Source organism: Peromyscus maniculatus, chromosome 3 (genome assembly GCF_049852395.1).
Source record: "Peromyscus maniculatus bairdii isolate BWxNUB_F1_BW_parent chromosome 3, HU_Pman_BW_mat_3.1, whole genome shotgun sequence".
Classification (NCBI taxonomy): domain Eukaryota; kingdom Metazoa; phylum Chordata; class Mammalia; order Rodentia; family Cricetidae; genus Peromyscus; species Peromyscus maniculatus.
The window spans coordinates 61,268,331-61,283,693 of NC_134854.1; the positions used below are offsets into that span (position 1 = coordinate 61,268,331).

General features: G+C 42.2%; 1 protein-coding gene and 1 pseudogene across 1 annotated transcript in view; both read right to left on the reverse strand.

The window, feature by feature from the left end:
- Positions 1-3,652: 3,652 nt before the first annotated feature.
- Positions 3,653-5,699, reverse strand: LOC102910865 (phosphoglycerate kinase 1 pseudogene; annotated as a pseudogene).
- A 516-nt stretch (positions 5,700-6,215) lies between these two features.
- Positions 6,216-15,363, reverse strand: part of Strip2 (striatin interacting protein 2) — a 48,234-nt gene continuing 39,086 nt past the window's right edge. Inside the window, exons 19-21 of the mRNA XM_006979402.4 lie at positions 12,897-13,001; positions 10,748-10,952; positions 6,216-8,552 (exon numbers count right to left, since the gene is read on the reverse strand). Of these exons, the coding sequence (XP_006979464.1) occupies positions 8,302-8,552; positions 10,748-10,952; positions 12,897-13,001 (561 nt within the window). The 3' untranslated portion in view covers positions 6,216-8,301. The remainder of the gene's footprint in view (positions 8,553-10,747; positions 10,953-12,896; positions 13,002-15,363) is intronic.

Below are 15,363 nucleotides of genomic sequence, written 5' to 3' on the forward strand. Positions count from 1 at the left end.
CTATTTTTTAGACAGGGTCTGTCTCTGAGCCTGGAGCTTACTGATTTGTGTAGACTGGCTGGCCATGGAGCCCCCATCCATCTCTCTAGGTATTGGAGTATATCTTAACCCAGCGGTTATAGGCTTGTGCCACTCCATTTGGCTCTCTGTGGTACCAGGTCCTCATTCCGGCACAGCGAGAACTTTACCGACTGAGCCATCTGTCCAGACTCCCATCATTTAGGTTTTTGAGTGTTAGTTGGCATAGTGAGTTGAACAGATCATCCACATTCTAGCCCTCAGACGCCATGACTTCTCTCTTGTAGAGAAAATGTTGAGTATTACCATATACGGCAAAAGATGGGATCAAGTTGAGGATTTTCCGAGTGAAGTCTATCAGGTGGGCCTTAAATGCAACCACATGGGTTCTCAGGAAGGCAAAGTTGAAGAGATTTTTGAGAAGAGGAAGCTTTTGGACCACAGAGGCGAAGACTGGAGTGATGTGCGCAAAGGGAATCCCAGAACTCCTAGAAGCCAGAAGAGACATGGAGCAGTTCTCCTCTGGAAGGAGCGCAATTCTAGTGAGAGCTTATCTCAAACTTCTGGGCTCCAGGATTTTTTTTTTTTTTTTTTTTTTTTTTTTTTTTTTTTGGCTTTTTGAGACAGGGTTTCTCTGCGTAGCTTTGCGCCTTTCCTGGATCTCGCTCTGTAGCCCAGGCTGGTCTCGAACTCACAGAGATCCACCTGGCTCTGCCTCCTGAGTGCTGGGATTAAAGGCGTGCGCCACCACCGCCCGGCTCTGGCCTCCAGGATTTTAAATGAGCTTGTGGGACTTTCTGTTTGCGGCACTGGGGATTGAACCGAGGACCTTGTACCTGCAAGGAAACTGTTCTACCACTGAGTTATATACTCTCAGTCCCTTTATGTTGTTGTTCGAAATGTTATTATTTATTTTACATGCCCACCGCAATTCCCCTCCCTCCTCTCCTCCCATTCCCTCCCCATTTATGTTGTTTTAAGGTCACCCAATTCCCCATAATTTTTAACAACTCCAGGAAATTAATACTGTAAGGAAAATATACAGCCAATGGATATTTGTGGTTCTTCTGATCCACACACCAAAAGTTGTCAGTACTGTATTGCTACTTAATACTGACACAGAGGGTTGTTACTGATGATATCGAAGTGATGTTCTTTTTAAAAAAGACTTATTTTTATTTTACAAGTGTGAGTGTTTTGCCTGCATGTATTTAAGTGCACCATGTCTGTGCAGTGCCTGAAGGGTCCAGAAGAGGGCACAGGATCCCCTGAAACTGGAGTTAAAATTGCCATGTGGGTGCTGGGAACTGACCCCAGAACCTGCTGAAGTGTTCTTATGCACGGAGCCGTTTGTCCAGCCCCAGACGGAGAGGTTCTTGTCAGTGAAAACACAATAGGTTAGATGGTCACTTAGGAGGTGCTTTATCAAAGGAAGTCCTCCTGTGGTTGGAGATTGGCCTAAATAGCCTCAGATCCTTTTCTTTTCAAGAATCTGTGTCTTAGTCTGTTCTGGCTGCTATAACAAAATGCTATAACCTGGAAGCCGGGGAGTCCAGAACCAGAGCAGACTTAGGTGTCATGCTCACAGATAATGCTGCCTTACTCTGCTATTAACAGTAGGAGTGAAAGTACTCCCAGGTATTTTTAATACAAGCACTAGTCATGCTTGAGGCTTTGCCCTCATGACCTTTGTTCCAAAGGCTCCACCTCCTAGTACTCTTACTTTGAGGACTAGGGTTGTAATAGAAGAATTGAGAACAGGAATAAACATTCAGTGCAACATAGTGTCATATAACAACTTGGTTCCAGTAACAGGGTTGGTGTTTTAAGGAGTATAACAGACATTTGGGAAGTTAATTAATTTGGACTATGTTCTCGCTCTCTCTTTTTTTTTGGGGGGGGGTTTCAAGATAGGTTTTCTCTGTGTAGCCTTGGCTGTTCTGGAACTAGTTCTGTAGACCAGGCTGACCTCAAACTCAGAGATACACCTGCCTCTGCCTCCTGAGTGCTGGGATTAAAGACATGGTCACCACAACTGGCTGAGAATGTTCTTAAGTGAGGTGGCTGGTTTTTTTTTTTTTTTTTTTTTTTTTTTTTTTAACTTATTTTGGCGTTTTAGAGGAGGGTCTTGCTATGTAGCCCCAGCTGTCTGTCCTGGAACTCACTATGTAGCCCAGGCTGGCCTGAAACTCCCAGTGATCCTCCTGTCTCTGCCTCCAGAACGTTAGGATCACAGGTTTATGTTGCCGTGCCTGATCTGGGTGGAAAGGTTTGAAGGCAGAGACGTTGGTAGCAGGAGTTGGCTAGCATTAGCTGTGTTTGTTAAAATATTACAAGCAAGGAATGGTTCAAAAAGAGAATAAACAGGCCGGGCGTTGGTGGCGCACGCCTTTAATCCCAGCACTCGGGAGGCAGAGCCAGGTGGATCTCTGTGAGTTCGAGGCCAGCCTGGGCTACCAAGTGAGCTCCAGGAAAGGCGCAAAGCTACACAGAGAAACCCTGTCTCGAAAAACCAAAAAAAAAAAAAAAGAGAGAATAAACAAACAACAACAAAACTGGCCCGTTCTCAAGCAAAGAGAGGGAAAAGGTAATTCAGAAATTTCAAGATTTACCAATAGTTGAATATTGCAAATGTTTATTCAGCTTATGAAAATGCTTTGAATCAAAAGGCTGTTTTAACACATTGCCTTAGAGTAAAGACCAAACAGAATGTGACATTTGAAAAGCCCCAGTAAACTCTTTTTTTTTGGTTTTTCGAGACAGGGTTTCTCTGTGTAGCTTTGCGCCTGTCCTGGAACTCACTTGGTAGCCCAGGCTGGCCTCGAACTCACAGAGATCCGCCTGGCTCTGCCTCCCGAGTGCTGGGATTAAAGGCGTGCGCCACCACCGCCTGGCTCAGTAAACTCTTTCACTGGACAAAAAGGCCCAAAGAAAAGAGATGGACAGAATGACTCTACAGAGACCTGCTACACTCAGAGGACCTATACCCCAATCTAGAGAGGCATGCAGAGGAGTTGTGGTTCTAACTACCAGCAAACAAGCTAACTGGGATAAGACTTTTAAAATGCTTTTGATAATGACTGTTCAAAATATAAAATGACTTTTGTGACTCAATAGTCCTTAACCAAGACATACACCAAGGAAGATATTCAGCCACCAAGAATACATTCTCTCATCCCTCTTCAGATGTAGCGACGGCCATTAGAAAAGGACTAAGCCCTGTGTTCCCTCGCTCCCAGTGGACATCTTTAATGTTTAATAGCTCATCAATTTCTCTGAAGCTATAACTGGAATTTCATCCTATTTCCATGCAGAGTCATAAACAGTAACCTACATGGAAAAGAGAACTAAGCTCTTCCAGCTCACTTTCTTTTACAAGCAGAATATAAATAGATGTATTCGAGAATGTGCGATGGTTTAGTCACTAAGGAATTTAAATGGGATCTTGAGGAATGCAGACAAGTCCCAGTGCAGTGGAGCCGAGATGGGCAACTGTTTAAGGCTCCTGGTGCTGCATCTCTTGGCCACTCGCTGCTAACACCAAATGGAGATAGAAAACACTAAATTGACTTAGTAGCTGTGCACAGGAACCCAAAGGTAGGAAAACACTAAACATTGCTGAGAGCATCCATCCCAGGATGGACTTTACCTCCCAGGAGCTTTAGGTCAGCACACGGCTCACGCGGCTGATCTTATCCTCTGTTCCTTTTGGCATATCGTGTGGCAAAGCCTCCACTACCTATGACAGTGATGAAACCCCAGACGTGACTTTCACCACCGCCTCAGTGAGGGACTTGGCTTCCCTGGAAAAAGCTTCCCGTGTAAATACCCCCATAGGTCCATTCCAAACAATCCATTCAGCTGGAGCCAGCCTCAGGTATTTCTTGCGGCTGTTAGTACCTGAGGCCAAGCCCAGCTGGTCAACAGTTAGGCCAGAGGCCACGGTAGCTTGGCTAGTCTTGGCATTCTTATCAAACTTGTTAGCAGTGATGGAGTCAACAGGAAGGCAATCTTCACGCTGTTTTTTCCCAGCTTTGGACATGAGATCTTTGATAATATTGACCCCATCATCATACAGAGGAGTGTGAATCTCCACGTTATTTGCTTTAAAGAAGGTAAAAGCCATTCCACAGACAATGACTTTGTACAGCATTTATTAATCAACTGGATCTTGTTTGCAACTTCAGCTCTGCCCAAGATGGCTAGGATCACTTCGGACTCTACAACCTTGGCAAAGTAGTTCAGCTCCTTCATAAAAAAAAAATACCAGCCTTCTGTGGAAGATTCACACCCACCATGTACCTGTGGGCTCGGTGCAGCCCCCAAAGCATTGTTGGCATAGGCATCCCTTCCTTTGGCCCGTGAAGCTGGGGAAGCATCTTTTTTTTTTTTTGGTCTGGCTTAGCTATAACCTTGTTCCCAGAAGCATCTTTTCCCCTTCCTCCTTCCTCCACATGGAAGTGGAGGTTCTCCAGTCGGATGACAAACCCAGCCACTGGGTTGGCATGGCTTTCTCTATTTCTGGGCCCACACAAGAACAGAACATTCTTGTCTAGCAGAGATTTGAGTTCTGTAGCAACTGCTTCTAAGGAGTACTTGTCACCCATGGGAACACCATCAGGTGGCTCATAAGGACAACTGGCTTGGCTCCATGTCCAAGCAGAATTTGATACTTGGAACAGCAATCTTGATCCTTTGGTTGTTATCGGGTTGTTCTTCATAGGCACATCGAAGTGCACACAATCACCGAGCTTGTCCAGAGCCAGCTTGTTAGAAAGCAACCTTTTGGCAACACTTTGGGTGAAGAAGTCAGCTGAAGACGAGACTGCTAGAGCTGTCTTGGGCTCCTGAAGCAGGCACCTTTTTTGCTTTTTTGAGACAAGGACTTTACTATGTAGCCCAGGCTGGCCCCCCTAAACACAATCTTCCTGCCTCAGTTTCTAAGTGCAAAGAAACTGGTTTCTAACCTCACAGAACATTAAATGCAGGAAACTGCTTCTATAGAGCAGCCTAAAGATCCTTCCTATCCAAAGGGACAGGACACTCATTACGTTTGTCCAGTGGGGTTACAGAATCACTATGGATCAATATACAACAAAGTCCAAGTTCATCCTCATCACATAACAAGGGCAAGTCCAGCCTGAGCTGCATGAGACCCCACCCCAGAAACAGAACAAAACAAAACAGACTTACTGACAAAAAGTGTGTAGGTTTAAGATGTACAAAGATATTCTAGTGCTGGGCAGTGGATATCTGAGTTCGAGGTCAGCCTGGTCTACAGAGTGAGAAAGAAACCCTCTTGAAAATGAGAAAACAAAATAACAAAACAAACAAAACATATGTTTTGGTATATGTAACATTTGAAATTATCACTATAATTCAGGTATTATTGCTTTTCAGTTTTCAAGTCTCAGGATCAACAGACAGTATGTATAGGTCAAGGTCAGCCCGAGACCCTGTTTCTTTAAAGAAGGAAAAGATACTGCACCTAGAATCGATGAGATCCTGGACTTTAAGATCTCATTGGGTAAGATTTTGAAGTCTTCCTTGGGAAGGACCTGTATTTTGTGTAGGATAGGAACAGATATTCATCAGCCTGACCACAGAAGCATCACACCATCCCATACCTGTCGCCCTTCAGGTGGAGGATGCTTCTCTGGCCCACTGTTAGGCTTGTCCATGTGAGCTGATTTTGGCCAATGACATGAACAATTTGCCTTCTGCCGTATCCAAGCAGGAGCTCTGAAATGTCCTTTCATGGTATGGTTTGTTTCTTGCTCTTACCTTTTACTATGTACCAGTATGTACATAGGGACATCTATCCAGCCTCATGCCAGAATAAGAATAATTCTAGGGAAAAGCCAATCCAGTAATCTAAGACCAGTTGAGTAGCTGACTCCAGACCCATGATGATGACATAAACATTTGTTAAATCATTGAAATTTGTAGTTCTATATTTATCCTGTATCCTTTTCTATTTAACATAACTTTAAGATTATCCCATGAGCCAGGTGGTGGTGGCACACGCCTTTAATCCCAGCACTCGGGAGGCAGAGCCAAGTGGATCTCTGTGAGTTTGAGGCCAGTCTGGTCTACAGAGCAAGATCCAGGACAGGCACCAAAACTACACAGAGAAACCCTGTCTCAACCCTCCCCCCCAAAAAAGATTATCCTGTGTTAAAGAATTAAAGACCAAATTTCTAATTCCAGGTTTTCTTTTTATTAAAGTGTTTGGTGAGATGAACAATGTTATCAACACAAACTTTACTGACATATTCACAAATAAAGTCCCTATTTTATAAATTATCCAAATAGCGTGCTTCTATATAGAAATTATAATCACCATTAAATTTGGTTAATCTGAAGCTATTCCTAATCACATACATGAGCTCTCAAGTTGGGAGATCCAGCCCAAGTTATCTTACCACATGGGGCTAGCTGTCAATACCAGAAGGCTAGCCACAGCAAGTTGTAGGGGGGAAATGACGTAATTTGAAACTAATAATTTATCCTCGCAAGGTGGAGTAGTTTCTGCATCTGCATTGAAAATTAATCTTCTTAAGAGCTAATAAATAATAAAATGTGATATATTAAAGCTTAGCATACATCTGTGCCTCTGAAAGCATTTGTGTGTGTTTTTTTTAAAAGGCAACTTATCTTTTCTTTACACAACTGAGCATGATACAGCTTTAAAATAGATTGGTGACTATTCTCTCTCCTGGAAAATTATCTTTTTACTCCAATATCATTAAAATCATTTTAGCCTGACCCTAGATTAATAAAATTGCCTGATGCTATGCTCAGTAAACTATTTGGGATGAGGACTACTGTCATGGTTTGATAAAATTTGCAAATTATTTTAAGATATTTCATCTATTACATACTTATATTTTTGTCACTTTTCCATAGTAAGAAATCCTGCTATCCAAAGCATAGAGGTACTGATTGTTCCTTTGGATAATGGTGGGTCTCTATCATCACCTACAAACGAAGACTGGTTGACAAGGGAAGAGCTTATAGCCAGTTTGGACAACTCTATATAATAGAGTATCCTTGTGCCATCATCAAAAGTCTCAGTAGTGTCTGGGCAGTGGGGAGACCTTTAAGATAAAAAAGTGCAAAGATTTAAAAAAAAACCCTTATATTATTTTGCTGTAAAGGAGAAGTAGAGACATCCTCCATGAAATGTGTGATACTTCCAGTACAAACCATATTGAAACGTCTAGCTGGAAAAAAAAATGGTAAAAAAAAAAAATGAACATGGAAGAAAAAAATATAAATTTAAAAAATCAGCACAAATGGACAAATATCAGTAACTAAAACCTCCTATAATCAACTTGTCATTTAAAAATGAATTGGCTAGAGGTGGTAGCCTATGCCTACAATCCCAGTATTCAGGAGGCAGAGACAGGAGGATCATTACAAGTTCAAGGCCAGCCTGGCTACATAGTAAATTCCAGCCTAGTCAGGGCTACATAGCCAGATCCTGTCTCAAATAACACTACTCCTCTCCTCGCTCAAATGAAGATTTGAGGTCACATTAGAAAATTTCTGCAGTGTACATAGCCATTTAAAACAAGTAATTTATGAAAAATGAGAAATATTTTTAGAGAAGGCCACATTATTTCACATTAGTTGTAGTTCTTTCCAAATGGCAAAGCACTCAGTGCATTATACAGAATACACAGGAAATATTTTTTACAATAAGGAAAAAATACTACACAATACATTTTTCTATAACATGCAGTATTTTGGAAACAATCATCCTTTATAAAGGAACGGTGCTCTCAAATCATCTTAGAGCTAATGATTATTTTATAAATAGGTAAGTGTCAAAATTTAAACATGAAATACAATCTAAAGTTGGTTTTGCTAAATGGTAAGTCTTGGACATTTAAAGTGAGCAAGAAGAAAATGTCCCTATGTACCTATTCCACTGCTTGAGATGAATGTCATGGGTCAAATGCCATAAGAGATTTCCTTTCACTATTGTGGCCAACAAAGGCTACCCTGGTTCTAGGCAAGATTAAAGCAGGTTCCATCAAAGAGCCTGTCCAAGACTGATCCATCAAGAGATTTCAAAGCCAACTAGGTACCTAGCTGAGCTTAGGGCAATGGCATCCAGAATAGTCCTGAACTATGCTGGATGTCTCTGTTGGATGCTCGGCTGAAACTCTCATTAACACACACTCTAGAGCTCAGTATGAAGGTTGATGGGACAGGATAGGTAAAGCATATTTATTGGAGCCAATCTCCATCTATCAGATGCTTTGTGACAAGAGCTTAGTGATTCTGGAGCAGCTCCTCCCAACAGATGGGCTGTGAAAACACCTCTCTCTCCAGCCAGAGCTCATAGGAATAATGGAAATCTTCAGGCAGATCCAACCTCTGCCCCAGCACACTCTGCAAGCAGTTATCCACAGGTGAAAATTCTGAGTCCTGTGGTTTATCATACCGGCGGCTGTTAAAAGCTTCAATGTTGGCCCTCAGGGTACATTCTTCTGCTTGGAAGTCCCAAGGCCTGGCATCGATGTCTGACATAGGAAGAGAGGAAGAAAAAGATACATATAGCTCAGGACATTACTCCCATCCACAGAGCATGGTCTATGGCATTCTAACAATAAAACTGCTCAGAATGATCTTTTAAGAGCAATGTATAAAGTAGACATCCAGCATGTTTACAGTTTTAAAAGTATACATATGATTACATGTAAACTAATATATATAGAAATTATCTTTGGAAGTATAGAAACTGGTAACTAGTTACTGCTGAGAAAGGAGATGGGAGAGCTTCTTTGTTGGTTTCTTTCTAATAATTATATCATTCAAAAGAGCAATTAAAACCTTTCACTGAGCTTTCCCTAGGGGATGAAAATTAACCATTTGAATAGTATCACCTATCAAGGAAGGGAAGATTGGAACAGAACATGAAGAGTCAAGGCTGGACCAACTCAACTGGGCATGGTGGCCCACGCCTTTAATTCCAGCATTTGGGAGGCAGAAGCAGAGAGAGTTCTTGAGTTCAAGGCCAGCCTAGTCTACATAGTGGGTTCCAGGCCAGCCAAGGCTACATAGTGAGACCTTACCTCAACAACAACAACAAAAACAAACAAAACAAACAACAACCAACCAAAAAATTCTAAGTAGGTGCTGTGGGCCCAATGTGGGGCAAGAGTTTCCACCTAAAACCTGAGAAAAAAGATTCTAAAATGGATCTAAAAACAGTTCCTAGTTGTTTCTCTCAAGCTAGTGGCAGACTGTGTATTTGAGCTACTATGGCGGGTCCCTGGTGTGCACGCTCGACCTGCAGTATAGCGGGAATACGGCCTCTGCCACAAGTGGCACATTAAGGTGGATTTAGCCTTTGCTAGTACAAAACAAAAAGAGGTTTCTGGGCTACACGCTGCTTTAATAGAAGCACAGACCCACTATTTCTGAGAGTTGATGGCTCCCAGAGCTGGTGGAAAAAAACGTACCACCGCCATGTTGGGAAGCTGAAGTGGGCGGAGCCAGCAGCCACAGTGCCGTTTCAGTCTTAGAATGATGCAGTTTAAAACAATAGGTTCAAGGTAATATAAAAAATAAGCCATGTAAAGATGGCTACCACACAGAGAATCTGGATTATGTTTTCTTTGATATTTGTAACTGAAGAAAAACATTTGATTGTAAAAGCTAAAGATACCTTGACTTCAAAATTTGGATCTAAGGATATGTTGCTTTGGAAAGGAGGCTCTGTTTATGTTTCCACAGAAAGCCAGAGGCTATGGATTTGTTCCAGATTAAGATACATCAGGTTTAACCAGCCAAGACCCCCTGAAAGGTCTCCGATGATACCATGGCCCAGATAATCCAACATCCAGATCAGATTCAAGGCAACTGGCTCAGACGATACACCATCATGAACTACTCCATAATCCTAAAATTTTCTTTGTGCCCCCAAAAGATACAGCACCCCCCTCCAGCAGGAAGTAGTAAGAGAAGCTACGCCCAAATTCCCAAATATACCAAGCTGGCTTTGGAGATGTGTAAAAGTTAAAACCTTCCTTTAAAAAAAAAAAGAAAAGAAAAGAAAAGAAAAGAAAAGAAAAGAAAAGAAAAGAAAAGAAAAGGGGAAGTGCTGTGGGATGTCTGTATGTCAAATTACTCTGATTGGTCAATAAGTAAAACACTGATTGGCCAGTGGCTAGGCAGGAAGTATAGGCGAGACTAACAGAGAGGAGAAAAGAAAGAACAGGAAGGCGGAAGGAGTCACTGCTAGCCGCCGCCATGAGAAGCCGCATGTGAAGATGCCGGTAAGCCACGAGCCACGTGGCAAGGTATAGATTTATGGAAATGGATTAATTTAAGCTATAAGAACAGTTAGCAAGAAGCCTGCCACGGCCATACAGTTTGTAAGCATATAAGTCTCTGTGTTTACTTGGTTGGTTCTGAGCGGCTGTGGGACTGGCGGGTGAAAAAGATTTGTCCTGACTGTGGGCAAGGCAGGAAAACTCTAGCTACAAGTAGGCAAACATTTTTATCATATCATAAAATTAGTATTATATTTAGGGGTTGGGGAGATGGCATGAGGACGTGAGTTTGGATCCCAAGCACCTACATAAAAGCCTGGTGCAATGGTATGCATTTATAACCACAGTGCTGCAGGAGCAGAGACAGGTAAATCTCTTGAGCTCAGTGGCCAACCAGCTTAACCAAATTAATGAGCTCCAAGTTCACAAAGAATACTCACCATTCCCATAAGCCCAGTCATCATTCATGCGGTGGCGCACTTTCTGGTAAATGGCCGACATAGTCTTCATATTGCTTTTCCTCCACTGGCGCCCAAGGTACTTGGTCTGTATCTTTAGTAGCTTCAAGACATAGAGTTGTAGCATGGCCTGCTTGACTTTGAGGGCTCGCTTTAAGATTGGAGCTGATTTAAAGACCACCAGCATCTTCCCAATAGGACAGACAGGGTGGCAAAAAGTCCATCATCATGTGAAATTTTCAGAATTTCCAACCAGACAATATAGACAAACCTGGCTATCCTAGGAGATCTTGAGTATCTATGGGCCAAACTACTTAAGAGTTAGTCTTCAAGAATACATAAGAAGCTAGCCTGAGGTAGTGAAGCACTGTCTAAAACACACACACACACACACACACACACACACACACACACACACACACACACACACACACGGATTAAGCCAGACATGGTGGCACATACTTGTAATCAAAATATTCAGAGGCTGATCATGAATTCAAAGCCAGTCTTGTGATATACAACAAAAACTAAGAACTAATTCATTTAAAGTTTATAATATTCAGATTGGAGAGATGGCTCAGCATTTAAGAATACTTGTTGCTCTTCTAGAGGACCTGGGTTCAATCCCCAGCACCCTCATATAGTTCACAACCATCTGCAACTCCAGTTCCAGGGGATCCAATGCCCTCTTCTGACCTCTGCGGGCACCATGCACAAAGGGGTACACATACATACATGAAGGCAAAATACACATAAAATGAATAAGTCGAATTAAAAAATGTAAAGTTTATAATATTTATAAATTCAAAATAATTACCTGCCACATATACCATTTCCACTGTTACTAGTTTCTTTGAAGATAATTTTTTTCTTTGTGTATCTTTGAAGATAATTTTTTTCTTTTGGTTTTTCAAGACAGGGATTCTTAGTGCAGCCCTGGCTGCCCTGGAACTTGCTCTGTAGACCAGCCTGGCCTTGAATTCAGAGAACTGCTTGTCTCTGCCTTCCTTCCAAGTGCTGGGATTAAAGGTGTGAGCCACCACCACCTAGCCTTTTTGTTATTTTTTTTTAAGATTTAAAAATATTTAGTTGAATTTTATCACATGTATATAGTATATGCTTTTACACATGTGTGCAAACACTTCCTAGCACTCATGTAGAGGTGAGTGGACAACTTTCAGTTTTCTTCTTCACTGTGGGTTCCAAGAATCAACTCAGGTCACCAGGCATGCAAGCAAGCATTTCTGCCAGCTGAGCCATTTAACGAGCTCTGGAGAAAATTTGGTCTATAGGTATATAACATACGTATTGTTTTGTATTTTAACACAAGTAATAGCTGAGTACACTGTTCCATATCTTGATTAAATTTTTTAAAAATTATGTGTGTGTGTGTGTGTGTGTGTGTGTGTGTGTGTGTGTGTGTGTATGTACTTGAATTTGAGTACATGTGTCCTTGGGGACAGAGGCATTGGCTCTCTCTCTGGAGCTGGAGTTACAAGCAAATGTGAACTGCTTGAAACCAAACCTGGGTCCTTTACAAGAGGAATACATGCTCTTAACTACTGAGCCATCTCTCTAACCTCCATACCCAACAGGATCTCTTTATATAGTTCAGGCTGGCCTTGAAATCAGAGATCTTTATTGCCTCTTCCTCCTGAGTGCTGGAATTAAAGGCCTCATTTAATTTAATAACATACCTTGAAAATAATTCCATACCAGCAGAGAAATGCCTCATTCTTTTTAATGGTTTTATCATATTCTACTATAAGGACACACCATAATTTATTTAAGTAGTTGGTCCTTGTTAATGAATGTTTAGTTGTTTCCAGACTCTTAGCATTACAAGCAACGTTGCAATGAATGTTAGGCTTGCATCATTTTGGGATATGTAACTACAGTCCAAATGTGGCTGGCTTCCCTTGTTAGAGCTGCCTTAAGAGTGTGTCTATATTTAGTTCCCTGAAAAGAAACAGACTGTGAGTGATCATCTTGGAATAACTGTTAGGAAGTGCGGAAACTTATGTAGCACTCATCAGCTACCTGCAGATCTTTCCAAGTAGGCGATCTACAAATACTAATGATTTAAAAATTCAGTTGAATGGACACTTCTGTGATCTGAAGTCCCACTTACCATGGTCCTGGAATGCTTCCATTTGGTCAGTTTATTGAGCAGTCTCAGGAGGTTGATGCAGGAAAAGAGGTTCCTCCAGCAGAACTGACTATTGTCTCCAGCTTCCTGAAATAAAGAACATCCATCAGTATCTCAATACCCACAAGGCCTTCATTCTCTTAGAAGACTGCATGTCCTTGTTGGTTAGTTTAGGTGAATATTCCAGTCGGAACTGCTGCCTCTTTACTTCCTGCCCTTACACACCAAATCTGTTTCTGAGGGCATACTCTCCTTCACCTGAAAACCTATAGCTGGGCTGAGCATGTAGCTCAGTAACAGAGTACTTGTATAGCTTGTGCAGAGCAGTGCCCCTGAATCCCAGACAAACAAAACAGACAGAAAACAACTGAAATGGACACTCAACTGTCAGTCCTGCAGGATCTGTTACCCAGAGCAAGTGTTGGTTACAAAGGCCTTACGTGAACACAGACACTTGACTCAAACTTTCTGTGCACATCACTTAGAAACAGAGGTGATACTCTCATATGAACAAAGTTTATTCTCATATACTTTGTACTCACAAGAGCAAGTTTGTAATTTGCTGCAAGCCGCAGGAATATCATAAGAGCTCAGCTGGTTATGGTAAAGCCACTACCTGGAGGGATCAGGGAATTCTTCCAGAGGAAGCCAAATCCCAAGGAGTTTTTGGTGTTACTTGGCTTGTTATATATCAGCTGTATTCTGTTATGAAAATCATGTGTGTCTTCATAGTTTTCCCAATTGACTTTTCCCTAAGAAGGGCTAACAGTGTGGACTGATCACTCTCTGGACATACACATTCCAGGTATCTGGAGAACAGCCTCAGGAAAGGCTTTCTCTGGAATCAGATTATCTCCCTTAGCCACTTTCAAGGGCTACAGGAAACACCACCCAGGTGGGATAACAATGATAACAGCCCACCTGCAAGTCTCCCGACTTAAATTCCACAAGGAGACACTGCCCAGGGGGGTGCCCAACTTTGGAGGACTAACAATGATAGCAGCCCACAGGCAAGTCTCCTGACTTAAGGTAAATTCCACAAGGAGACACCGCCTAGGAGAGGTGGACGTTAAGTAATAGCTTTACACAATTTAGCTCGGACCCTCCCTTTATACACCGGGACTTCCAGGGCACAGGACAGAGAAGAGAAAAGAGAATGGAAGAACTAGACAGGTAAGAACTTGAGAGGAACAAACTAAAAATGGGGAAAAACTAGACTGAAGGGCTAGAAGAGAGGACTAGAGGAACAAGATGGAAGATGAGGAAGAGCCAGATGGGGAAGAACAAGATGAGGAAGAGCCAGATGAGAGAGAAGGAGATGAGAGAGGAGTTGATAGAGGAAAGAACTAGATAGATGAGAACAGAACTGAAGCTGTGTATAAAGGATGTTATGCCAGAGGAATTAAAGCAAGTGGACTATAGAGCTCGGTGTGCTGAGATTCTATTTCCCGAAAATAGTCATCACCATTAGCAGTTTTCTCTTCTGAGCCCCTGGGATGTATAATATTAAGGCTGGTCACTCTAATATCATACAAGAGTAATTAGTAGGAGTTTGACCTTATTCTGGGAGACTTTAAGCTATACTGGGAAGAGTTGGCTCTCCTCCACCATGGGATCCAGGGATTGAATTCAAGTTGTCATATTTGTTTATGGCAAGAGCTTTTACTGGTTAGGCTATTACCCTGGCCCATGGAATTACCTTGTGTGGTAGTTTGAATGTAAGTGACCCCCATAATCTCAAAGAGAGTGGAACTATTAGGAGGTATGGCTTTGTTGGAGAGGGTATGGCCTTGTTGGAGGAAGTGTATCACTGTGGAGGCAGGCTTTGAGATTTCCTATGCTCAGGATACTGCCCATTGTCTCAGTTGACTTCCTGTTGCCTGCAAGATGTAGGACTCTCAGCTATTTCTCCAGCATGTCTGCCTGCATGATGCCATGATGATAATGGATGAACCTCTGAAAATCTAAGTGAGCCACCCCAATGGAATGTTTTCCTTATAAGAGTTGCTGTGGTCCTGGTGTCTCTTCACAGCAATGAAAACTCAAATTAGACATCTTGATTAAGTTGACTGAGATGGGGAGACCCACTCTAATAGTGGGTGGCACCATTCCCTGAGCTTGGGTCCTGAACTGCAGAAAAAGGATAAAGCCAGCTAAGCTTAAGCATTCATATCCTCCTTCTTCCAGACTGTAGATACAGTGTGACTGGTTACTGCTGCCATGACTTCCCTACGGTGAGGGAACTGGAGCCAAAGTAAATCCTTCTAAGTTGCTTTTGTTCCGGTATATTTCATCACAGCAACAGGAAAAGCGATAGAGAAGGGAAAACAGCAGTTGGTTCTCTCTCTCTCTCTCTCTCTCTCTCTCTCTCTCTCTCTCTCTCTCTCTCTCTCTCTCTGTGTGTGTGTGTGTGTGAAGGTCACAACAACACTATGAAGTTGGCTCTCTT